This window comes from Marmota flaviventris, chromosome 12 (genome assembly GCF_047511675.1).
Source record: "Marmota flaviventris isolate mMarFla1 chromosome 12, mMarFla1.hap1, whole genome shotgun sequence".
Classification (NCBI taxonomy): domain Eukaryota; kingdom Metazoa; phylum Chordata; class Mammalia; order Rodentia; family Sciuridae; genus Marmota; species Marmota flaviventris.
The window spans coordinates 74870880-74897551 of NC_092509.1; the positions used below are offsets into that span (position 1 = coordinate 74870880).

General features: G+C 45.8%; 1 protein-coding gene across 1 annotated transcript in view; it reads right to left on the reverse strand.

Annotated features, from left to right (window-relative positions):
- Positions 1-19234, reverse strand: part of Mapkapk2 (MAPK activated protein kinase 2) — a 44625-nt gene extending 25391 nt beyond the window's left edge. The window contains exon 1 of the mRNA XM_027934664.2: positions 18773-19234. Coding sequence (XP_027790465.1) covers positions 18773-19036 — 264 coding nt within the window. The 5' untranslated portion in view covers positions 19037-19234. The remainder of the gene's footprint in view (positions 1-18772) is intronic.
- Positions 19235-26672: the final 7438 nt, after the last annotated feature.

Genomic DNA, 26672 nt, shown 5'->3' on the forward strand with positions numbered 1-26672 from the left:
TCCTTAATTATACTGCGGTAGCCCAACACTAGAAGTGTATAATCCCCAGGAAGAGTGACTGATTCTCATCCCACATTTCCATTTGTTCCCAACTGCTGATTTCCTTAGAAATAACCATGGTCTCCTGCTAAGCCGTGCTAGAAGGGCCTGAGGCCTGCAACAGGCTCCGGGAAACCCCTATCCCTGGGTCTCTTCCAAGTGAAGAATCCAGCAAGGCCTCCCAGGCATTCCTCAGGAAGCTAGCCATCCGGGAGACGATTCATTCTTACCCAGCTCCTGCCCCCAGTGGTCTAAAACACAGTTCCAGCCCAGACTCTTAAATGTTTAAAAAAAAAAAAATTCCACAAACTTCAAACTATTTCACAATTATAAATGCCTTCATCTCTACTTCCTGGGGTAAAGGTGAGCTGAGTACCTTTCTGCCTTGGTCCATACTCTAGAGCCCTTTGATGGGTAGAGAAGAGAGAAAACTCCAGCCCACCTGCTTCCTCCCAGCTGTACCCTCCAGGGTCAACACCATCTCCCCCAGGGGAAAAGGAGAATGCAGAGAGAAAGGGAGCTAAATCTTGCTTCCCTCTACTTCCAGGATTAGTAAGCAGCTGCCTCCAGATCCCCAGCCCCTCCTTTCTCCACTGCCTAGGAACTCCAGGCAGCCTGGGCCTCAAGTGGGGTATCTGCTGATTGCTCCTTCACCACCCCCACACTGCAAAGTGCCCAAAGTGCTGCTTCCCAGGCATGACAGATGTAGCTGCTATTCAGTGCTTTCAAGCCAGGACAAAAGCACAAAGCCAACAGGGATGCAGACAGGGCCAACTTTAATAGAAGCCACCTGCCGGGGCCCTTCTCTGCCACACACCCTAGATGCATACATACACACACACACACACACACACACACACACACACACACACAAACACATACACACACACACCTTTTTCAAAGCTCTCAAACGTGTTGATCCAGGTCAAGTGACTTTTCCTGAACCACTGGACAATTCTCTCAAAGGAGAGAGATTTTTTTATTGTCATTTCTCAAACAGTACCCTGTAGGATGTTAATAAGTAATGTGTAAAAATGGGTCCTATAATCAGAATCACTAGGTTAAACAAAGTTAAACAGATTCTGTTACTGAAGAACTTCTCAGAGCCTTAATGTGGAAATGTGTACTGCTGAATGTTCCCCATTTATGTGATCACAGAGCATCTCAGGATTGGCATCAGTGCTTGGAGAAATTCGTGGCTTCTTCCTCCATGTTTACCCAGCCCCCTATAAATAAATCTTCTATCATCTGAGAACATAAGAAATACCTTGCTTACATGAGTCTGCCTCCATCAGCTCCCACTGAACAGATGAAAGAACAGATTAACAAATGCATATACACTGGTGGCACATTCAGGTCCAGTGGTGATGAAGCTTCTGAAAGGAACACTGAAGTTCATGAAGGACTGCACCCCTGCACCACTCAAGCCAAACTTGGCTGTGGCTCCTCTGTGCTTATGTCACCAAGAAGGCTTTGGCCCCCAGATGAGTCAACTGGTTTTAGTCCTTTATTAAGTCCTCCTCTGCCCAGATGTTACCAAATGTTTTACACTTGGCTATAAAGGTAACTGATGGCTTCACTCAATGCACAAACTTGGGTGGGTAAGTGAGAGTCACTACCATAACCATCACACATGGTGTGGAGATCAGCCACCACCACCACTAAGCCAGCAGAGAAACCTGAAAGGACCAGCAGGAAGGCCAACCAAGCTCAACCAACAAGAGGCCCAGGACACTGCTCACCCAACCTCCCTCCCACCACGGTAACAATGAGAAGAGATACCCAGACATGACATAAAGTTCCAAAATCTCTCAGAAACTTCCTATTCAAACCACATATCCTAGATTTTCTTTGGATTTGAAAGTAGCACCCACCCCTCATCCCCCAAGAAAAAATACTTGCCAGACAGACCCTAACTTTGGATTGGAAAAATATAGCCCCTGTACCTTTTGGGTAAACCTGCAAAAAGTAGCCTCTTTGATTTCCTAGAATGGGCTTTTTGCTTTGTTCATAATAAAGCAGACCCTGAAAGGGTGTCTCCCACTGAACTCTGCAGCTGAGTACCGAAGCAGGTGTGCTCACCACCCACACAAAGGTGGCAGGGCCTTCTCCAGACACAATCTCACACACAACAAACACACAAACAGGAAGCCTCCACCTCTCAAGCAGGCTCCCCTTGCTCTGAAGCCATGAACCAGACCGCTCTGGCAGACTGTTTCTTAGAACGCCTGAGTGGAGATGCAGATTGTGGTTAGTGTCTGGGTACCAACAAGATGCTGGGGAATTCCTCACACTCTGGTTCTAACCTAAAAGGAGGAGCCCCTCCTCTCCCACCCCCAGTAGCATCAGAAGAAAACAAGATGAGTATCCCCCCAGGAAGTGCTAAAGGATCTGTATTTTAAAATAAAAATCAATCACTTTTAAAGGTATGTGCTTTAACATCTTAGAATAATGGTCAGAATTTATTCTTACCCTAGTTTTCCCAATGTCTCTTCCTGCCTACTGACAAAGTGAATCCAACCTATAGAAACTGGGAGTGAAGAGAATACTGCCAGTCCTTCTCAGGAAGCCCTTTCCACCCAACACTCCCCAGCCAGCCCTGCCCACCACAGAGACCAAAATCATAAAGGTCCCTTCCCTGCTGCTGCCAGGTCTGTCCCCTGGGCTCTTCTCAGGGCTGAGGAGAATCCTTTGGCTCCACTCATTATTCTAATGATCTTCTCTAACTGGGCGGGGATATGTCTGGAAGTAGCTGCTTCTGAAGCTGACATAGTAATGCATGATTTTTAAAACTTTATTGTTTAACTACCAGTTTTGCCTCTGAGGCAGCCAAGACTCATGCCCTACTTGTTAATTATCAGCTGCTAAATAGCACTTTTCTCATTGGAGCTGATGAGCTCCAGGCCACTGAGGGGAAGAAGGCTGCTCCCCTGGGGCAGCCTCATCAGAACCCAAAAAAAGACAAGTACTCCCATGAAGTGCCAGGCACTCTGCCTGCACTTGGGGATACCAAGCAAATGAGACACTGTCCTCATCTTCAAGAAGCTCTGTCTGGCAGGGGAGAACATGGTGGTGACTATATAATTCAAATTCACAGCGGCCATGCAGGCAGTATGAGCTGCCAATAGCACATCTAATATGGTTAACTCTAAGGACATGGGTAGATAAAATCTTACAAGAGCCTTGAAGGATAAATATAATTTGACCAGAAAGGGAACAGATGAGTGACCACATGGAAGGCCAAAGAGGAAATGAAGCACCCCCTACATGCATGGTAGGGTAAGAAGGATGGGTCTCTCCTGGAAGGTGAGGGTGGAGTAGTGGGTTGCTCAAATATCACGTTTAGGAGTTTGTCCTTTACACTGGAGGTAAGGGGAAATCTACCAAAGGTCTTGAGACAGAAGTGATATTTGTGATCATTTCTAACCAGGAATGGATGGTAGAGTCCCTCACAGAAAACCAGATGAATACCCTTGAAGAGCACATGTTAAACACACAAACAGGAACAGAAGGCAGACAGGTGGGAAGTACACATAGGCCATACCAGCTGGATGGTTCTTGGGACTCCACTACTGAGATTCAGACCTTTCCTCAGTCTCTCAAAAAGGCGAGACAGTCAGAAGGATCCTGGGAGTGATTCATGTGTCTGCTTCTCCCCAGAGCATTTGGCATATGAGGCACCTGAAGATATGCCTTGACTCCAGGTGTCAGGGACCACACCACATCATGTTTGAACCTCTGCTGAGACTAAGTGCAAGAGATAGAGGTGACATTCTGTGAGGCTCTGGATGGCAAGGATTTCTAAAAAAGGAGTAAGCACCTTGTGGCTGGACACATGTGAGCATTGGTAAGATAAATGGATGGTTACCAAACCCAGATAATTCTCACTTGGGAACATACTAAAAATACATATTCCTCAATACCAACACTGTAGAATTTTGGACTCAAAAAGATACAGAGTGCTGCTCAGAAAGTTGTACCTTCAAACACTACTCAAAAGTGAATCTGACTATTAACCCAGGTTGGGATCCACAAAGCTAGATGACCATCTTGTGTTGGGATGTAGTCCTGAACAAGACAAACTAAATATTTTTAAAGATCCTTTTCTAAATGATTACCTCTATTTGCCCTCTGACCTGGGCTTCAAAACCTTTCCTCATGCCCATCAAATAAGTCCCCTCCAGCTCAAATGAGTCTTTACCAGGGTGTAGAACAATTATCTCAGAATCCTGGGCTACCTAAGAAAATGTTCTGTGATGATAGAATGCTCTCCATCTGCTACACAATACAGTAGCCAAGGACTGACTACTGAACACTTGAAACATGGCTGGTGTGAAGGAGAAATTACATTTTAAATTTTATTAAACTTTAGTATTAATTTAAATAGCCATATTTGCCTAGTGGCTAACATATAGGCCAGTGCAGTTCCTGTGGGAAAAGGTTTATGTGCCCACATTGGGATCCAGAAAACAATCACTCCTGCCCCACTCTCTCTACCACCACCCTCCCTGAGCTCATCTCCAGCCTCAAGACAGAGAGACTAACTTCAAAGAAAACAGCAGGAAAGGAGGAGCTCTGTGTCAGCTGGGCCTCAAGCAACAGGTACAAGGGAACAAAGAGCCCAAACAAAAACTCTCACTGGTAAGGACTTTACCCTCTTCTGCCAGGGAAAGCAATTAACACCAGCAGCTGACTTTTACCTGCTGCCTTCCCCTGCTTCCTCAGAGCAAGCAGAACTCCTCGGGGATGACCTAGAACATCCCTTAGCTGACAAAAGGTTGATTATACTAGAACTTTTGAGCTGTACTAAGGTATAGAAAGCCAAGGGACAGGAAATGAATCTCAAAAAAAAAAAAAGACAAAGTTAGTTCCATTACTTTTCCAGACCTCAAAAGTTTTCATCAGGAAAATATATCCTCTATACATTTCCAAATACAACTGGATTCTTGCCCAGCTCCAACACACAGAAAAAACTCAAATCTGACCAAGGACTCCAGATGAACATGTATGGTCTTTCAGCCTTGATTTCTGCCTCCTACACATATTTTGAGCCATTTTTCCCAGCTTCTGCCTAGACACAGTCTTAAATCTACCAACAAGGTAGATCTAAGTTGAAAAACCCCTCAACCTTCTGGGATATGACAAAGACTGGAGTGGCAGTGAGAGGCCAGGAGGGTATCAGGAACCACCTGTCCTATTCAAACAGCTCTCAGCATATGGCTGAAGCAACCAGCAACTGTCCAGGTGTATAATGATGTAAGAGACTTTTCTGCTTGGAGGCAATGGACAAGCTGCTTACTCAAGGTCCCCGTAATCCCTGTTTTAGCTTTTTCCCTCACTGGAAACCAGCTAGACTGCTGCAGCAACACAATGTCTCAGAGAAAGGCAGACTGGACAGTGCAGAAGGGGAAGAAAGGCTGAAAGAAAAACTACATCTGGGACTGGGGCTGTAACTCAGTGGTAGAGCGTTCGCCTAGCACATGGAAGGCACTCAGCCCCACATAAAAAATTAATTAATTAATTAAAGGTATGCTGTCCACCTACAACTATAAAAAAAAAAAAAAAAACTATATCTGAAAGACACTTTGGACGAGAGAGTAATAACCATCCATCAAATATTAGAAACTTTTTCTGAAGTTTACTGGTAAAGTTTTCTTTCTCCCCCTCCTCTCTTCTTATTCTATAAAAAGAAAGAAAAAGAAGAAGGGGAAAAAAACATGCTGCAACTTCCTTTTGCTGCAGCACATGCTCAGGAAAAAACAGACTCAACCATTGCTTCACTCTCCCATCTGTGCTAGCGGACAGCTCCTTCACAAGCCCTGACCTCTGCTCACACAGCTCCTGAGATGCAGGAAGCCAAGACAGCCAGACCTTAGGGCCACAGAGCTCCCCAGCCCCCTCACCTGCAGTCTTCTGACTCCTCCACCTAGGAAGCTAAGCATAAAAAAGATAAGATTTTTTGGATCAAGAAAGGAGTCCTGTGAGGACTCAATGGAAGATAACAAAACATCCGTCACAGCTTCAGCCCAGCCATTTCTTTTCCTATCCACTTCTATACTCCTCCTTGGCTCTTTGGGAAGGTCTCAAACATTTCCTATTTTCAGAAAGATTCCTGAGGAAACAACTCTCCCTTCTCAGCCAAACAAAAGACAAGAGTACTCAGAAGTCCCTCATCCTTTCTAGAAACAATTCTGCTGGCCATACTTTCTCTGCATTCTCCCCTGGGTGTGTTTCAAGTGTGTATTCATCAAAGTGATCCCATCCTTTACCCCTCTGCCCCTCTGCCTTGGAGATCCCACGTTTGTCTGCATCCATTTTTGGCTACCCAGTTGCCCTGACTCTGCCATTCATCTGCCATGAGCTCCCTGAACCTTTCTCTGGATATGGTATCTGAGCACCAGGCCTATGAAGGTCAAATGGTAAAGTGTCTGAAAAAAATATAATCTGGATATTGGGGTGATCACCCCTTCTCGAAACTCGGAAGTCCCCGAGGCAGAGCCAATGACTTGCTCTTATCAGTGTAGCAATTTGTACAAAATAAGCATTCCATAAATATTTGATGATAAAACAAATTGCTAGGTCAACTAAGTACTGAATTCTAATGGAACTACTAGAGAGGCAGGAACATGGGTGATAAAGAGCGAGGTCTTAGAATCAGGCACTCTCAACATCCACTCTGTCTGGCCTATGCACTTGCTATTTCTTCTGCCTAGTGCTTCCTTCCGCTTCCCCAAATATGTATCTTCAAGGCTCACTCAAAAGCCTCCTCCACAGTGAAGCCTTCCCTGATCTTCCATTTAAAACCACAATGCCACACCTTTACTCCAGGCATTCTAGGGCCTTCTTCCCTATTTATTTTCTCCTTTGTACCTATCACCATCTGACAAGCTGTACCATTTAACTGATTGTGTTGTCTTCCCTTGCTGGAATGCAAGCTCCAAGCACACAGGATTCTGTTTTTGTTTGTTTGCTTTTGTCTGTTTTATGTACTGATACATCCCCAGAGCTAAAATAATGCTTAGCACTTACCAAGTATTCAATAAATAACTGCTAAAGAATGAATTATTCTGAACATGTCTGAACATGTTTCCTCTTCTGTAAAAAGCAGACTCTGTGGTATTATTTCAAGGATTAAGGAGGGTATAAGTAAAACACCTAATATAATGCCTGATACATGGTATCTGCTCAATAAGGACTTGTTACTAATCCAAGAAACCTTCACAGAGTTGCTAAGCTTCCAACAGTGTGCTGAGTGACAGAAGACTGTTACATGTATCAAAGTCAATCTGCTGTTCTGATCCATCCTTAGAGAAGCTTTAAAAGTCATTCTTGGCACTGCTAATTAATTTTTTTGAGTAGAAAGTTGCTTTGGATCTCAGGGGATAGAAGGTACCTAAGGCAAATCCTGCTTTAAAAGGCAGGGGTCTAGTCTAATCTGCAAGAAAGAATCAACCCCCATTGTTCTAAAATTCCTCTCATCTCATATAGCAGAGGTATTAAAAGGGTCTAAACCCAAGGGGATGACCCTGACTATGCTTCCATTCTGTGCTAATCTTGCCATCTGGGCCTCCTGATGGCCAGTCAGCAGGGAAGACAGGAGGCATGCATGGAGGAGAATAAACGTTTATAAACACTGATGAATGAATAAAAATACTGCAGCCAACAGAAGAGTGAAATGATTATTTGGTCTACAGAAATGGAAAGGATGCCCTCTGTCTTGGAAGCTCTCTAAGACCCAGGCTGACTACTTCTTTCCCAGCATCAGGTACTTTCCCAGCAGAAGGGATGTAGTAACAGTGATGAAGAAAGAAAAGCATCCATGCAGAAGTACTTCTGGTCAAAGCTAAGCCCTTTGACTTAAAATGAGGAAATGAGCCTGGTGCATGCCTGTAATCCAAGCAAGTTGGGAGGCTTAGGCAGGAGGATCTCAAGTTCAAAGCCAGCCTCAGCAACTTGGCAAGGCCCTAAGCAACTCAGAGAGACCCTGTCTCTAATAAAATATATAAAAGGGCTGGGGATGTGGCTCAGTGGTTAAGCACCCCTGGGTCAAATCCCAGGTACCATAATAATAGTAATCATAATAAGTAAAATGAGGAAACTCAGTGAGGTCCAGAGAGGTTTTAGGGCTTGCTCAGAGTCTCATATGTAGGGTTAGGAGCCAGGTCTCTAGGATTCTCCTTCCTGTACAAATCTACTGTGCATGGACACAAGTAGCCCCATAAGGTTCAAACCTCTGACCTCAGTCCCAGGAACTTGATGCTCAATGCTAGTCCCTCTTTCAACACACAGGAGTGAAGCCAGCAGAGAGATAACCCTGGACATCATCTGTGTGTCTCTGTTGTGTGTCTGAAACTAACTAGGAAAATGCCAAGAACTGTACAGATAGGCACATTTCCAATCTCCCTCCCTCAGTTAAAGTTCTCCAAGGGGCAGAAGGGTCATCTTCATAATGGAGCAGGAAAGGGAGGGCCCCTAGAACAGGGAGAAGGAGAAACATCAATTCTTGCAATTCTCTTACAAAAATGAGAATGAGAACTCCATACACAGAAACACAAGATACCTTCTTGAGTCAGCAGATCTGAGTGGGTGGAAGGAAAAAAAGAAATGCCTGGAAGATGCCTTCCAGCAGACAGAACAGTGACAGACATTAAGGGGGATGAGCTGCCATGCCCCCAAGCCCTGAATTTTTTTTAAATGAGGGCATACAGTCACTACATAGAAATAAGAGGATACCATAAAATTGAAGATGAGTCTTTAAGGAATTTATAATCCAATCCAATATCTAAAGAAACATCTTACAGATGGAGAGATGCATTTAAAAAGTGAAATGACAGGTGTCTTGGCAATTAGACATGCAGGGAGGGGAAGACAATTTTTTTGTGTGTTGGGCATTGAACCCAGGGCCTCGTGAGTGCCAGGCACAACCTCTGCCCACATCCACTACACCCACCCCCAGCCCCTCACTTTTGGCATGAAAGGCTTCACAGAAGAACAACCCTTTGTGCAGGGCAGAATAGGTAGGTATAGACAGGACAGAGCATGGCAGGGAGGGGCAGAGAAGATACAAATGGACAGACACAAAGGTCTAGGCATGGAAAGCAGAATTCTATTAAGGAAACAACAAATATAAGTCACTTAAGCTTAGGTGGGAAAAAAGAAAGAAAACGCATGCATTCAGAAAAAAATGTAGACTGGAGCCAGACCTGGGAAGGATCTGGATATCTCATATATGCAGCAGTTAAAGGAACCCATTAATGGATTTACTCTGGGAAGCTGCGTGATCAGAGCTGCACTTCAGGCAAATGACACCCCCCCACCCCCGCATACTGTGGAACTGCAGGGGCAAGACCTTTACTCCACATCAGGGTTCTCAAAATAGACCCTGTTTCTACTGCTCACCACTACATTTCTCTATTCCTTCCTTCTCTAATTACACCTGCAATACAACTTTATTTTCTTTCAAAGAATCTGAGCCAAGGTAACGAGTGAAGATAGTCTGTGACCCAGGAGAGAGGGTGCTACCTTCCCTCCTCCTCCTAAGAGCACAGGGAAAGAAGATCACAAAGGGTATAAAATCACTGAGATTGTAATGTCATGTGTAGCTAATAAAAATAAATAAATAAAATAAAATGAAATCACTGAGAATCACAGCAGCTCTGCTGGACAGGACATAGTGCTTGTGAGCCTGGAGGTCATGGGAATAACAATACCACTAGGCACTTCTATGATATAAGCATTAACAAAATAGTTACTCTATTTCATTTGCTCCCTTCGGCCTTCCAAGGAGCCAGCAACCTGGGCATCTGTCCTGAGAGGGAAGAAAAGCACAAGATGACCCCTTGGTGGTTGCTCCAGCAAAGCTCCAGGGCACATGCAGTCGCAGTCGCAGTCCTGTCAGCAGTCCACCTGCATTCCTAGAATGCTCTGAGTTCCACACACCACCCTCTGAATGCCTAGAACTGCCCCTTCGCTCCCCTGCCCCAAGACCCTTCACAATCTGCAGAAACCAAGCATGACAAGCAAGCTACAGACTCTTCACTTGGAGAGCTCCTGTGAAGTTAGGTCTTTAGAATCCTACTGCCTTCTCCAAAGAATCATAGACCAAGGCAGGGATGGAAAAGAAAGGGTATGGCCATTTCAAGGACAGGGACTCCTTCTGTCAGAGTTAAAAATAAACTCTTAGCAACTACATCCAGCTCCTCCCCTCCAGAGTCCAATGGGCCTTGGCAAATAAACCTCTCCCTGCAGAGGAAATGAGGCTCCAGGGAACAGACCCAAGAGGAGAGGCAGGAAGACATGTATGGGTATGTAACTCCACTGAGGCACAGGACTCCCCAAGTCCCACCTCCTGGCTCATATCACTCTCCCTACCACCAAACAAACCTTAATCCCAGAAAATGCACAGAACCTTCCTGTACCATGATTAGTACCAACACCTGTCCAGGGTTTGGAAAAATCAGAAGAGAATGCCAAAGTAAAATTGAAGGAAATACTCTGCCCGGCATCCCTTGGCTAAGCAGATACTCTAGCTACCTGCACCTATTTCCTTAACTTGCTCCACTGATCTCCAGGGTCCCCAAGCAGTAGACACAGATCATCAATACCTCTGCCCCTGATGTCAGGGGGTAAAAGAAACTCATGCTCAGGGTAACTAACATTCTGCAGGTGGTTGAGCAGGGAGGACCAGGGGCCATGGCCTGACTCAGAAAGGAGGCCCCAAGAGCCAGGACCCAGTTATTCTTAGAAGCCAACAAGATGAGGTCACACTTAGAATGCAGTAACCTGAAGCCTCACACTGTGGAGGTGGAGAGTATAACTTAGAAATGGGACAGGAGTACAATCAGGTAGCAAGCTCAGTCCCACGGTGGTCAGTGTGAGGGCTGGGGCAGAAGATGCCCCACTCATCCCATATATTCTCTGGCAAGAAGGCCTGCTCAGAACTAGAGCCTGGAGGACCCCAGAGCTAACGGCAAGCACAGAGGCCTTGTTTGCCCTCCTTTATCTAACCTTTTCCCACTGGGGAACAGGCAAGGCTGCTTCAGAGAGCCTCTGTACACATGATTCTAAATGCCTGGAGAAGCACCAACACAACTCCTCTCCCAGCACTCAGAATACTGAATTGGCCAAACTGCCTACCAAGCTCAGGCTGGAAGAAAAAGGGGCAAAGTTGCAGGGCATAAGTGAGAAGTGTGATAAACAGGTCAGCAGTATGGCAGGAAGACCTGGGACAGATATCAGGCCTGGCTGGGAGGGTTAGACTGCAGCAGTGGCAGGTTTATTTTTAGCTGTTGGGACAGAGGGGCTGAGTAACAGTCCTGGGTCCTGGGAAGGAGGCCAGACTGTCAATGTCCACTGTGGGCTGGGAGCTTCCTAACAATATGGAAATGACAAAGTGATCAACCTAATCATCTGCCACAGAGGGCAGGTAAGGAGTCCTGCTGGAGGAGGAAGGCATAAGAGTTGACACAGAGGCGGTCCATAGGTCTCCCTTTTAGTTCCTCCAATCCCCAGGATTGGAGAGATCTCACCTTTACACTTCGTGTACAAAAGAAGACTGTCATGGAGATAAGCCAAACAGAAAGAAGGCATTAACAATTCTACTCGCCCAGATTTCCAGCTTCTCTGAGACAGAAAAGGCTGCCAACAGGCAGTCACAGAGCTTCTCCCTACCTATGGCCACCTCTCTTCACCTCCCAGATGAGTCCCAGATGGGCACTGGCCAGGAGATGCCTGGAAATGTCCCTCAAGAATAAGATGCCCTTTTGCAAGACCCTTTTGGAGAGCTCATGTTCCTAGTGGAAGGAACACACAGCTTGGCTGAACTTGGAGGGGAACATTACATACAAATAGGGGTTGACCTTGGGGCTATATCCCAGGCTCTACCATCTGCCAGCTGGCATACAGAGGTGTTTACTGGACCAGAGAATAAAGTCCCCAAGAACTCTACAATGCCACAGGCCAAGCCCAACCTCATGACCCTTTCCTCTGTGCCTCTGCCTCTCTTCCTTGTCCAACCAAATTAGATGGCCTGATACACAGGAACGCACAGTTCAAACCCACAGGATTGAAACCACGGTTCTCAGCATGAGTGCACAGGTATGAAAGGAAAGAGAGCAGACACCTGTAGGCATCTCCTTCTCTTCTTGCTTCCTCAGACTCCAGGTTTCACTTCTTACCCAGCCTCCCTGGCTGAGTGGAACTGGACACAAATCCTAATTTCCTTGTCAGGTCTGGGATCAGCCCAGCTGTCAGTTCAGAACATCCCACCCAGAACTGTGTCTGCAGAGCACAGCCACATAGACAGAATAGGCTTCTAGCATCCCATGATTTCAAGTGAGAAGGTATTGTGGAATAGGGAAAACAAAGAATTTCTCATCTCCACTTTGTACCACGACTACACTAAGATCTCAAGGGAAGAGAAGACACACACTGTGCTGAATTACATAGCCCATCTCTCTGCAGAGTCACCAACTGGAACGCTTTCCAAGTCTTCATAGAAGAGGAGGAACAGCTGGTCAGTGATGATTATTAATTAACTGGACACAGGCTGCCCTGGAGCCCAGCATTATGCCTACCAAAAGGGCATCACACTGGCCCAGATACTGCTGATGGGGAGACATGGAGTAAATCAGCACCTATCCTGCTGACCCTGGCCTCTGGCCTCCAACATTGCCTCTTCTGCTATCCCACACTGCCAGTACTCAGGGGCTACTGAAGCCAGACCCTGTGATGTAGACACTAAGGCCCAGAAAGTTTAACTGACCTATTCAAGGTCACACAATAAGTTAGCAGAGCACAGAGGCTAGAACCAGTGTTGTTTTCTGGGTTTTTTTTGTTTTGTTTTGTTTGGTTTGGTTGTTGGTTATTTGATTTTGTTCTTTGCTTTCTTATCTAGCACATAATCCATAGAAACAGACTCATCTCTACTTATAATATAGATATTTATATCTTAACATACAAAATATCAGTATTTTCCTACAGACCAGAAAAGGCATAGCAACCTGATGGATTACATACCTGGTACATATTAAGCTGCTCAATGGGATGTCTTCTTTTTCCCTACCAATGCCCCCATGTATAAATAAGGTGACCTATGTGGAAAGATGGGTTAGTGGAGCTCAGTTTTTGATTGCCGTATTTATCACCCCAGTACTACCACCTTCTAGCAACCAAAAAAACAAGGAACTCAGACCAAGAGCAGGTGCCAGGGAACCAGGTCCCAAGGCAGGGCTCTGATGCTGACACCAAGTAAGATCTTGGATGTGCCACAGAACCTTTCTGCACTGATCCAGCCTATTCCTTAGTGAGATGAAAGGAAGCAAGAACGGTGACAGACATCAACTCCAAGTCACTATTAGTTATGGGTCCCTTTACCCCTGGGCCTGAAACCATTACCAAGAGGAGCTGCGGCCCCTTCATAGAAGAACTCTGCCCTGTCCACTCATCTCCCTCCAGGACACAACCACCTGGAAAGACTCAGTACAGGGAAGAAAGGGAGAGGCCTCACATGACCCCTGGAAGGGACTGAGCAGAAGAGAATAGGAGGGAAGTGTGAATTCCTGTACTACAGATATCAAACCACCAGGGAGAATCCTGGCTGGGAGCATGGCAGGGTTGCAGGGGAATTATGAAACAATTCAGATGCAGATGCTCTTGTCACAGCTCTTTGCCACCTTGGCTGATATTCCCCCTGGCACAGACCCCTCATATCCTGGGCTCTGTGAGTGACAGGAGCTTGACCCTCCCCCAGCCCCAGGATTTGGTCAGGGATTAAATTTGCCTCTAGCAGTCCTGAGGTTTGATTCCTCCAGGCCCTCCTCCAAATCCCCAGCACCTGCTTCTTAAGTCAAATTGTAGATGGATGATGGCCCAATCCCTCAGGTCCCAAGAGATCAAAACATCTTCTCACCCATGGATACCAATATCTCCTTGCTCCTGAAAAACAGGCTCTTTGTTTTCCAGACTCCCACCAATATGTTGCTCTGAGGCCCTGGGAGGGCTTTTCTCTCCCCTCCTAACAGCCACTGATCTCAGATCTTAGCTGGAGATTATTTTCAAGCTCTATCAAAGCCCAGAACTCGCTAGTGAAAAGGGACCATGAGCCGACTCAGCTTTGATCCTGCCTCAGTGATGCCAAGAGCTCTGGTGTAATAGAAAGGGGGTCATGGACAAGGCCAAGGGTGATATACCTGGAGGCTTCCCCCAAGAGAGGTATAGGGTCTCTGAAAGCAGAAACCAGGCCCTTCCTTCCAAAGTCCACAAACCCCAACCTCTGTGATTCTAAACATTTATTTATAACAACCTCAAGCCCCCCAAACACTTAAAACATGCTTTGATACACAGATGGATTAGGTTCACCCCAGATCCCAGCAGTGATCAACCCAGGTCTCCTGCTCCTCCCACTTTGGCTTTCCACACATGCGACCTCACTAGGTCCTCCAGCAGACCTGCTCATTCAGAAGCCCTGGAATGCCCCACTGATACCAGTCAAAGCTTCCCTCAGTTCCTTCAGCCCTCACAGACAGCTCTCTTTTAAAGTTCCTCTATTCTAACCAACACTTAGCCCCCAGACCAGCAAAGTCCAGTAGAACTTTCTGCAAGGATGAAAATGTTCTCCACTCTTCAATTCTGAAGCACCAGGCACATGAGGTTACCACACACTTGAAATGTGGCTGGCTTCAAACTTGTGATCCCTTGGCCTCAGACTCTGGAGTCATTGGAATTACATCACCACACCTGGCACAACTGAATTTTTAACTTTTAGTTTTCATTCCTTCCTGTTCATTAATTTTAATAGCCACACATGGGTAGTGGCTACTATATTCCACAGTACAGCCCTAGACTATATTTGTTAATTTGCCTCCTCCAAATAGGCTTCTTGACTGGCTCTACCCCCTCCGCCCACATTTTACAGGACTATGCATGTGGTAAGTGTTCAGCAACCTGTTAGCTATCTGGAACCATACTGGATATAAAAGAGGCTGGTTTGGTCAGGGAGACTTTCCTTACCTTGTGATTCCGCCCGTCAAACCCCAAGTTAAGATGCTATCCAGCCACATTGCCCTCTCTCTCACAGGTGCACAGATAAGGTGTGCTGATAGGAAGCTACCTGTACTGGGGGGACGAGGGAGTTCTGGCATTTCCCTTTTTCAGTGTCCAGACCACAAGTGAGAGGCTCTAATTTGTCTCCCTTTCATGATGCCAAGGGAAACCACACCAAAGTAGCATTTACATGACTTGCAGAGGGAGGCCCACTGGACAAAGAAAAGAAGAATCTACATTACCTTGTTTCCTCTAGTCTATGTGATGGAAAGATAAACAGAGATCAGTTATGGCAACATTCTATATTTTGTAAGGCAATAACAGGCTTCACCTAATCAGTGTTGCACAGCAGAGTAGGACAATAGTATCAACTTTAATTAAATTTACTCAGCTAATACCTGAAAGTCTCCATGACACAGTGAAGCAAGAAGCAATGGAGGAACCACATGGGGAATGCAACCAATTTACACGCAAATGAGTTGAGACTTGGTGTCCCTACCAAAGAAATAAACAGAATCCCCATTTTCTCATATAAATAATAAAAAATAATATTTCTATCAAAACTCATTGGTAGAGGGAAAAAAAAAAAAAAAAAAAAGCTCGTTACCACAGATTCAAAACTCATGGAGCTACTGAGTTTGGAAGCTGCCCTCCAACTTTGGGGATTGTGGTTGGAAGGTGACAGATACTCACCCAGCAACCGCTGGCAATAGCCAAAGGAGGACCTGAGGGCATAGTAGCTCTGCAGGTTCAAGGTACCTTGGAGTAGCAACCATCCCCATGTCCATCAATGTCACTGTAGTTAGGAAGTAAGGAGAAGCCTGAGACCAGGAGTCAGATGACCTGGGTCTAATCCTGCCTCTACCAGGTAAGTAGCTGTTTTGAAGCAAGCCACTCCTTCAATGTGGGTCTTGGTTTTCTCATCTGCAAAATGAGGGGGTAGGATGAGATGACCCCATGAGCCCCTTCAAATTCTGCCTGAAGTATGGGTACAACTAAGAACTTGATAGAAAAGATGATGGGGAGAAGTCACAGCACCCACTGAAAGAATTTAAGCATCTGCCCTCCAAGATGAAGGTGAAGCAAGGTGAAGGTAAAGAAGCAGCAGGGTAGGTTGGGACCATTTTTAAAGCACTGATTTCACTTAACAGGGCAAAGAGGTCACCAGGCCACAGGGTATCCAGGCAGCCACTACCTCCCATCAACTCCCAGGGCTACAAGATAGCAGACTTTGGAAACCCCATTAGAGCCCAGCAGCTGGCCTCAACCTGACCTAAGGCTTCAAGAATGGGCTCAGCACACATGTGAAGGAAGGTCTCCTGCCTCTTTCTCAGGTACCTTTCCAATGGAATCACCAATCCTGCCTGTCCCACCACATATTCCTTCCTTGCTTTATAATCAAAAGACCCCTGGTTTTGAAAATTATTTCACTATTCAGCACCTGAAATTAATCAAAATCTAAGATCTGGAAATCTCTTTGGTGTATGTCTCTAGAACAGGACTCTTTGAACCAGATTCCCCCACAGCTGTAATTATGTCTTAGCCAATATTTGGATATGAAAGTGCTGTTGACACTGCTGTCAGTCTCCAAATGCCTCATCCTCCTTTCTTCCTCTATTATTAAGTTTTAACACAAAGCTGTGTGGGAAATCTACAATTTAACAGTTGAGTCAACTTCTAAGATCTGGAAGCAGGCTGCCTGTCAAAACAGCAGCCTCTGACTTCAATCTTCACCCACTTCTACCTGCAGAAAAATAAGCTATGAGTGTTATTTAATATACTCGCTTTTTTCTTTCAAAAATATTCAAAGAAAAATTCCCAAACTTCTCGCTTATTAGTTACAACAAAAATCTGAATTGCCACCCAAAAGCATTTTAGAGGGTGTGTGTCTATTAAATAGAATAAGAAACAGGAGTTGAGAGCTTCTATTCTGAAGTCTTTATATTTTTTCCAGCTAACCAAGAGAACGAACAGCCAGTGTCCCCAGACTGCTGAAGCTGAAGGTAGATGGCATCTCAAAAGAGACAGAAAACTCTGCAGGAAAGAATGTCTGTCACTTCCTCAACAGCACAGGTTAACTGTGGTCAAATTATATTCATTCACCTCTAATCTCCAAGGTCAGAGCCATGGTCCATCCAAATACCTTTCCACCTCTCCCCTTAGTAGCTAGTATGGAAAGAGAAGTCAAAGGCACACATAGTACAGTGGTCAAGACACTGATAAATTCCCTCTCCAACAGTCAACATTAAGCAACAATTGAGATCCCAGGACAGAAAAACTTAGAGTAAAAACCAAAGAAATCTGATAGCACTGAGGATGAAAGCAGCAGGAAAATAGAGACTTTAAAATCTAGAAATTGGACATGACTGCTATATATATATATATATATATATCTGATTGTATATGCCAGTCATTTCACCACAACTCATATCTGGGTTTAGTGTTTGATAACTGAAATACAGCTAGCTGTGTGGGCTGAAAGGGAAGAGGAAAATATAACACAGGAAGTATTTCCCTCCTCCAATCATTAAGACACCCCAGGGGAAAGAGACCTGCCCTGTCACCTTTAGAGATGTGGTTGGACCTGAAACACTTCTGAGAAGTGAACCTTTTTGGTGACCCTGAACGACCGGCTCACACTCCCATCACATCAGACCTCCAAGTCCATTCCGTTTAACTTCTGAAGTAAGTGGTGTTGCCACGAATCCCCATCTCTCCCTCCCATACCCCCTCCAAAAAAAAAAAAAAAAAAAAAAAAAGCTTGGGTTTCCCCAGTCCAAGAATAGCGTTTCCTCCTGCTGTCCATTACTCACCCGAGGCTGGGACCTAAGAGGCTGTCTCGGGTTTGCGGAATCAGCGCCTGGCCGAGCTGAAGCTTGTAGACTGGGTTTATAAAGATCAATGGAGCTATGGAAACAGCAGACAACGCGCCCCGTGGCCTGCTAGCCTCCCATCTGGGGCCTCACAGGCACTGGAGGTAGGAGGGGGCCTGCTCCGGGATCAAAACAATCCCTCCCCCGCGCGCGGAGGACGGTGTCCCCGCGGAATCTCCAGCCCCGCGCCTCCTGGGCGGGTGCGCCCCATCGCTGCACGGCCGCCCTCGCAAGGCCCAGGGAAGTGAAATCACACATTCCGCCTCCCAAATAAGGAGCGAGGCTAAATAAACCTCTGAGATCCGACTTCTCCAAACCAACCGACCAACCAGCTCAATGAGTAATGGGTCTTTTGTGCCCGCAGAAAGAAAGAATGGAGGGAGGGAAAGATTAGGAGCCACAAGCCCCGAAAATCACTTCCTTGAGATCTGGTGAAATAGGCAGAAGTGGTCCCGAAGCCAGACCGTTGCGACTCGGCTGGATCCCGCTCAAACCCCAAAATGGCAGAGTCCTCACGAGTCCTCTAAAGTCCTCGCCACTCACTCCCGGAGGTGACCGGAAACTCGGTCTCCGCGGCGAGGTCTGCCGGGACCCCGCCGCCACCCTCCCGCCTCTCGCCGCGCACCTCCGGGCACCTCGGGCACCCAGACCCGGCAGCCCCGCCGCGGCCCCACAGTCGCCTGGGACACCCTGTCCGAGGTGAGGGTCAGCACCCAGCGCTGACCGCCCGTGCACTGCGGCCGCTTCAGCGAGCTGGGGATCCGTTCCCGGAACCCCTTTCCGACCTCGTCCTCCCCTTCCCCGGGCCCCAGACCTACTTTGAGAGCGAATTTCTCCTGGGTCCTCTTGTTGAAGATCTGCAAAACTTTCCCGTTGATGCCCAGTCCCAGGACCTGGCTGGTGACCTTGTAGTCGTCGATGATGGCGTTCTTCTTGATCTGCAAGCTCGACTTGACGTGGAACTGGGGGAACTGCTGTGGGGGCAGCGGCGGTGGCTGGGCCGGGGCGGGGGGCTGAGGTGGCGGCGGCGGCGGGTTGGGGAACAGCACCGGCGGGGTCTGGCCTTGGGAGTTGGACAGCATGGTGCCCGGAGACACGGGCGCAGAGGCGGGAGGGCCCGCGGCCGCCCCCTCCTCCGGCTCGGGACGGGGTCCCCGCCACCCCCCGCCCGGCTGCGAAGTTTGCTCCGGGCTGGAGCCGGCTTCCCCGCCCCGGCCCGGCTCCAGGCTCGGCGGGTCGCGGGGCTCCGTGGGTACCGCCGTGCGCCGCTGGCGACCACCGGCCCAGTTCCCTCCCTCCCTCCCTCCCCCCGGGGGCCTGGCGCTCCGGGGAACGCGGGACGGCGGGGGCCCGGCCCGGGGGGGAAGCGGCCGCGCGACAATATACCCAGCCCCGGGGCCGGCGGCCGCGTCACAGGCTCGTCTGCGTCCGGGGCCGGTCCTTAAAGGGGAGGTCCAGGGGGGTGGGGCTTGGGGAGGCGTTGGTGTGGGGGCGGGGCGCGCCTTAAAGGGGAGGATGCGAGGCTCCGGGAGAGGAGAGAACCCTGGGCTGTGGGGGTAGGGGCTGGGGGCTGGAGGCTGGAGGTTCGGAGACGTGAGCGGGAACGAAGAAATCCTAGTTTTTAACTGAAGACACGTAAAGGAAAGGGAGTCCTATGAAAGTAACTCATCCCGATGGAAAATCTACTGTTTTCCGGTTGTCTGGACCTTTTAGACAGCAGCAACGAATAGGGAGAGGGGCTGTATTTTGAAGGAGAGGGATGACTGGTAAGAATGCTGCTAGATAAGACCTCAAGGGTGAGATGGAGTTGCAAAGGCCATTCATTCCAGGAACAAGTGTCAGGCAAACATTAAGCTGTTTTCCTAACTGGAACATTTTCCTCTAAGTTTTACATCTCTTTTCTCATTACTGTTTTCAGTAAAGATTTATTACTCTGTAACCATGAACAATGTAGTAGTTGTGCCTTGGAACATATTTATGTAAATAAACTGAAAGGAACACAGGATGAGAAGAGGATGGGTGAAGCTAGAGGCAGCCTGAATTATACCCCCACAGCCTTCCCCGTTGATCTGCTGTGTGATCCTAAACACCTCTAGCACTTCTCTCTATGGGAAGAACAGCTGTATCTTTTCATAGACTTCTGGACAGAATCCGATGGGATAATGTAGCAAAGGGGAAGCTCTGGGAAATGGTTCTGATTTCCAATGTGGAAAAATTAGTCCCTGAGCCTACAGCTATAAGGAGAAGTGGGTACTGTTAAAGAACTTTGCCTACTTCTATACTGGGTTAACCAACCCCAGGTCTCTGAGGAAGATACCAAAGATCTAGCTGGACCCCATAGCATAGTCTAGTTCAGGAAGGGGACTGGGGAGGCCCAGACTTTAAACTGCCAGAGGGTCTCTACACACATTGTGGTGGGGTTTGGGGATGATCATTAAATACATTCCTGCTGGCCTCCCTGCTTTTACCAGTAAAGCAGTTGAGAAATGAGACAACAGGAATAAAACAAGTGAGGACAAAACCTCAACTTAATTATAATCCTGCCAAATTAGAGAATGAGGCTTGACCTATAGCCACACATGGCCCCTAATATATACCAACAAAACTCTGGAGAGAAGAGAGCATCCTTTAAAAAGAGCCCATGGGGACACAGACCTGGTGGGTAAGGCACAGGCACAAATGTCTCCTTCCTCCTTGGGACTCAAGAATGAAGGATGGAGTGAAGTGCCAGAGACACCCTCCCAGCTCTGTCCCTTCCAGGACAGCAGGGCTCACCCATGGACCAAAGAGGAAAATGATTTCACTAATATAAATAGCTGCTCTTGTCAAGCAGCACTTATTTAGTGCCTACTGCATACAAGGTGCTATGCTTACCCCTGAGGTTATGAACAGTATTAATCTGGTGGTGAAGGAGACAGATGCCGGCAGACCTGGGAGGGGAAGGTGGAGGGATTCAATTCTGTCTGCAGCTGCCCAGAGCTTCCTCCTAGGCTGCAGGATAGGTAGGGGTCCAGGGCCCTGGGATTCTCCTGACTCTTCAAAGACTCTAACTAAGGATACAGGGAATGGAAAATGCTGTGGCCTCGCCAGTTCTGCAGATTGCTGTCCCATCCAGGAAGCACACACAAAGATGTCCCGGGCCTGAGGAAGGAATATAGGGATGAGGAAGAGGAAGGCTTCAACTGCTCAGACTTTTCCTCAGGTGAAAGGGGGTCCCTGGTGTGGTCTGCCCAGGGCTCTGAGTTGGTCCTTTGCAGAAATTCACTGGGGCCTTCCTGGTACTTGAACCAACTCCTTTCCACAAGGCTGGAAAGAAAATAAGTTCATTTGCCCTTTCAGAGGCGGCAAGGTACACTGGGAAAACCACAGAATCTAGGGTCGAATAAGCAGAAGGGTCTCCAGACATGTTATCTTTGAGAAGCCACTTAACCTCTCTGTATCCGGAGGGGGGGGGGACTAATAAAATCTACTTTCAGGGATGAGTGAGAATTAAGTGAGAGTATTTATGAGAACTTTTCATAAAGCATAGCTATCAGTTATCATGCTATATTAAATATCACCATTGCTCAGGCATGATTGGCTTGCTCCTCTACTCTGTGTCTGATGCCTAGGGACCTGTCCCTGACATCAAAACCACCATTCTACCTATATGGAGTTCTGGGGAGATGCTTTGCACTTCTTCTAGCCTATAGAAAAGTATTTCATTTATCATTACAATAGCGCTGTGAGGTAGGCAGGGCAGATGTTATTATCACTATTGTACAGATGAGAAAGAACAAACTGGGGTGAAAGGGGCCTTCACATATCTAACCAGTATCAGAAGAGAACTTACTACTCAGGATCTCTTGCCGAGGGCTTCCTCCTGTAGTTCATCCCCTCAGTTATCATCCAGTAGGCATTTGTACTGTTGTTATATGCCAGGGCACATTGTACTTCTGTGTTGCATTCATGTACATGTGTTTTCTGGGTATTTATTGTGTGTATAGTCTCCACACACTGCATTATGTATCCTGGGAGTCTTCTGTGGCCCATTTAGCCCTTGGTAACTCCAGGAGGAATCCCCAGCTGGGTTTCAGTTGTCCAATTATTCCTAGGTCATCAGGCTTCTGCATCTCTGGGCCATCTGTTATGAACTACTTAAAAAACTACCAAAATTGAAGTCTAGGTTCCACAGTACATGCCTGTAATCTCAGCAATTCAGGAGGCTGAAGCAGGAGATCACAAGTTCAAGGCCAGCCTCAATTTAGTGAGATTTTCTCAAAATAAAAAATTTAAAAGGCTGGAGATGTAGCTCAGTGGCAAAGCATCCCTGGGTGCACTACAAAAAAAAAAAAAAGTTGGAAGTCAGAATGGAGATGTAGCTCAGTGGTGGAGCACATGCTTAGCACATGTGAGGTGCTAGGTTCAATCTCCAGCACCACACACACAAAAACAGTTGAAATCTATACAAATAGATTTCTATTTTTGTCTACTGTTGACACGCTAACACACAAGCCCTGCAAGACAGCACACACAAAGGCAATTTAAGAAACTCAGGGATATAGAATTGGATTAATTATAATCCTCAGTTCATGATATAACTCGATCATTGGATCATTGGTCTATTTAGTTAGTTTCAATAATGCAGTAGGCATCTGTGAACCACTACTCAAAATAAGAACCAGGAATTTGACAATAACATACACTGAAGGAGATGATTCCTCTACCTTCAAGCCATCCTTGTATATATTACTCAAGATAACCATTGTCCTGAATCCTATGCTCATTTTTCCCTTTTATGTAGTTATATTTCATGAAGATGTTTGAGGTATTATAAAAAGATGGAACTCAAAGTGTCTTAAAAAGAAAGATAGACTAGTAACTTAGAGAGGCCCTCACCAATTCAGTGAGACCCTGTCTCATAATGAAACATAAAAAGGGCTGGGGATGTGCCTCAGTGGTTAAGCACCCCTGGGTTCAACCCTTTTGGAGAGAGAGAGAGTGAGAGAGAGAGAGAGAGAGAGAGAGAGAGAGAGAGAGAGAAGGAAGAAGAAGAAGAAGAAGAAGAAGAAGAGAGAAGAAGAAGAAGAAGAAGAAGAAGAAGAAGAAGAAGAAGAAGAAGAAGAAGAAGAAGAAGAAGAGAGAAGAAGAAGGAGGAGGAGGAGGAGGAGGAGGAGGAGAGAGGAGAGAGAAGAGAAGACATAAATGAGTGGCTTCATCAGCAAGATGCAATTAAAATAAGAAAACATCCTGGCATAGTTTCAACGTATCCTCCACCTTCTCATGGTGATGATAACGATGATGATGACAATGATTACTGAGTGACCAACACTGGTCAGCTCTCTAGTTGCCTCGTCTCGGCTAAATCTCATAAGGCTCTGTAGCTGAGATTGCTAGCTCACTCCCCAAGATAATGCCTATTTTTCCCCTCTTTGACCATGAAGAACCCCCAATATTTAGCTAAGCATGAGACTACCTGAAATAAAACACACCTCCCAATTCCTCAAACTCCATTACTGCTGATTGCATTCATGAGATTTAATTTCTAGCCAATGACTTGTAAATGGAAATAGTTGAGGAAAAGAGATGGGTCTTTATCCCTCTCCTCTTTTCTCCTTCCTGTTGGCTGGAAAGAAAATTTAATGGCTAGTGCTTGAGCAACCCTCATTGTCCATGAAGTAGACTACAGGTTGTGGATGGGAAGCACAGATCCATCTTTTCAGCCCTGAACCACCTACCCACACTTTTATAGGGGAAAAAAAAGTATCCTTATTAAAATGACTTATGTCCTAGGTTTTCTATCACTCACAGCTAAACCTTATCCTAACTAGAACCCAACCTCATGAGGTATGTACTTTTATCCTCACATATGTATTATATAAAGGAGAAAAACTGAATTCTAGAGAAATTAAATAACTCTCCAAGGGTCATTCAGTTATCAAAGGACAAAATTCAAGTATTTCTGACCCAAAGTTCATGTATATGTCCTCTACTAAAAGTCCTGAGCAGAAATATAACTGCATATTCTTCTTGATGTCTGAAATATAGTGCCTATCATTCCTGGGCAGGAATAACCTAAGAGGTTTAGACTACACTTGCTGTTTTAGATCAACTCTCGTACACCCCAATTTCCCTCAATCTTGGCCTAATCTATTACAGAGCTTAGGTCTATGTTCATTTGTATGGCTGGGTGCTGTTACAGGCATCCATGATAATCTCTCTATCAAAGCTTCTCCCACCCTGCCTTCACACCATCAAGGAGTACACATTTTCTAATTTACTATGATGTGGCATTATGGGTGGATGATCAAGAGTGGAAATCTGTGGAGGTGGATTTTTTGAAAATGTCCAGATAGGATCTCTGGATGAGATAGTCATTTATAGGCTAGTGGACCTTAGACAAGATACTGCAGGTTTGGATGTCCTCTGAAATCTTATCCTTGAAAAGGGCAATGACTTGACACCAAGGAGAGATAAGCAGTCTTCATGTCATAGGCTAGTATTTCTTAGATAAAAATGAAAATTTTTCCAAAGAAACAGTGACAGATACTTGGAATCATTAGTCACAAAAATTTCTGATCCAGAAAAATGACTTCACTTCTTTAGTCTCAATGACATCTGTCATCCCTTCCATCACACCTTTTCTGAAGGTGCTAAGGGCTTATTACCCAAAGTGTCATCAACAATGCCCTTCATGAGAACAGTTCTGGGCCAAAGAAATGCTCTGCTCTTCCATTGGCAATGCCCTTGTCTGTACCAATCCTTTTGACCGTTTAAGCCACAGCAAGGAGCAGCTGTAGCAGTGGTTAGGAATGAGAATGGAAAGAGAAAGAAGGAAGTACCCAAAGGGGAACGGAAACTTTACCTCTGCACATCAACAGACATAACATGATCTAAAGGGACTAGAAATGAGACTAATTAGGATTATAGGACGTCTAATTATGATCCTGCCTATTAGTAGGAGATGTATAGGTGAGAGAGGCAAATATCCACTTGGATTCAAGAAGGTTCAAAGCTGTGTTCCCATGCTACAGGTTCTGCCCCCATCTACCCTATGTCTGGCACATCACTTGCCACTCAGATAAACATGCAACCTGGATAATAAATTGGGGAAGGGAGAAAAGAAAAGGGAACTTGCTATCCAGGAACACAACCAGGGTGGGTCAACTGAAAAGATCAGTCAGCAGATCTTGCTGGGTGACCAAGTAACGCCTGGGATTTTTCTCCTTTCTTAGGATAAATAAATGGAAGTGAGAGGGAAGAGATGTCCACGTGTATACAGGGAATGAGGAGTTTTCCTAAGGGTAGAATGATAAATGAGAACATAATTTTGTGGTAGCAGAGCATACAAGAATCAAGCCTAGGGTTCTGATCCTAGCAGCACCACACTATTTCTTTGAATAATAAAGGAGGAGATTGTATTCCCTAGATTTAATAGATGAACAACATTTTGGACTGTTCTTGACACAAGGTAATTGGCTTTTGTAAATGTGAGCTATTGTTATATGATAGGTGCTCTCATAAGAATCATCCCATCCAATCCTCTTGACAATGCTCTAAGTGGTATTATTTCTGATGCTTTCATCCTGAAAAAATACTATGGTTCAGATCTGAGTCAGTGATGCAGGTTTGTATTCCCAGCTACTCAGAAAACTGAGGCAGGAGAATACCAAGTTCAAGGTCAACCTCAACAACTTACTTAGAAACTGTCTCAAAATAAAAAAAGAAAAAGAATTGGGGATTTAGCTCAGTGATAAGAATCCCTGGGTTCAATGTCCAGTACTAGAATTTTTAAAAAATGTGGCTTAGAAAAATCAAGTAATCAGCTGTCATAGTTTAAATCTTGAATGTCCTCCAAAGACCTATGCTTGGTTCTCAACCCAAGGTGCTATTGAGAAGTGGTGGGGCCCTTAGGAAGTGGGGCCCAAAGGGAGGTTTTAGGGTCACTGGGACTGTGTCCTCAAAGAGGATTGTAGGACACTAGTCTTTTTCTCTTTCTCTTTCCTTCCAACCACAAGGTAAACAGGTCGCCTCCGTGGTGTGCTCCCCACCAGGATGTACTACCTTGCCTCAGGCCCAGAAGTAGCAGGGCCAACCACCATGGACTGAAACCTCCAAAACTGTGAGTCAAAACAAACATTTCCTTTTTTAAACTTGATTATCTCAGGTTTTTTTTGTTTTGTTTTGTTTGTTTTTGTTTTGTTTACAGTAATGGAAAGCTAGCTATCACACCAGCCAAAGTCGTTCAACAACTAGAGGGGCAAATCAGAATTCCAATGCCCTTGCAAAAAAAGAGCATTGGTTGGAATTCTGATTCATCCCTTCTGGTTGTAGAAAGTCATTTAAGCAGTAATGGATGTGAGATCCTAGCATTTCTAAGCTTTTGAGGAAGGACCTAAACAGATGAGGTATATGTTATATATTCAGGTTGCACATCCCTTATCTGAAATGCTTGGGACCAGAAGTGTTTTAGATCTAAGAGGTTTTTTTGTTTGTTTTGCTTTGTTTTATGGGTTTGGGAATATTTTGAGTGTTCCTAATTTTGAACTCCAACAAAATCCACAATATTCAAAAATCTGAAGCCTTTTGAGCATCTTGTCAGGGCTCAAAAAGTTTGGATTTCATATTTTTGAATAGGGATGCTCAAGCTGGACTGTTTTGTTCTTGCTCATCCCATGACAGATAAGGTAGGAGCTAAGCTTTTCCCCACATTTCTCATAAAGTTGTGAAAACTGCAAC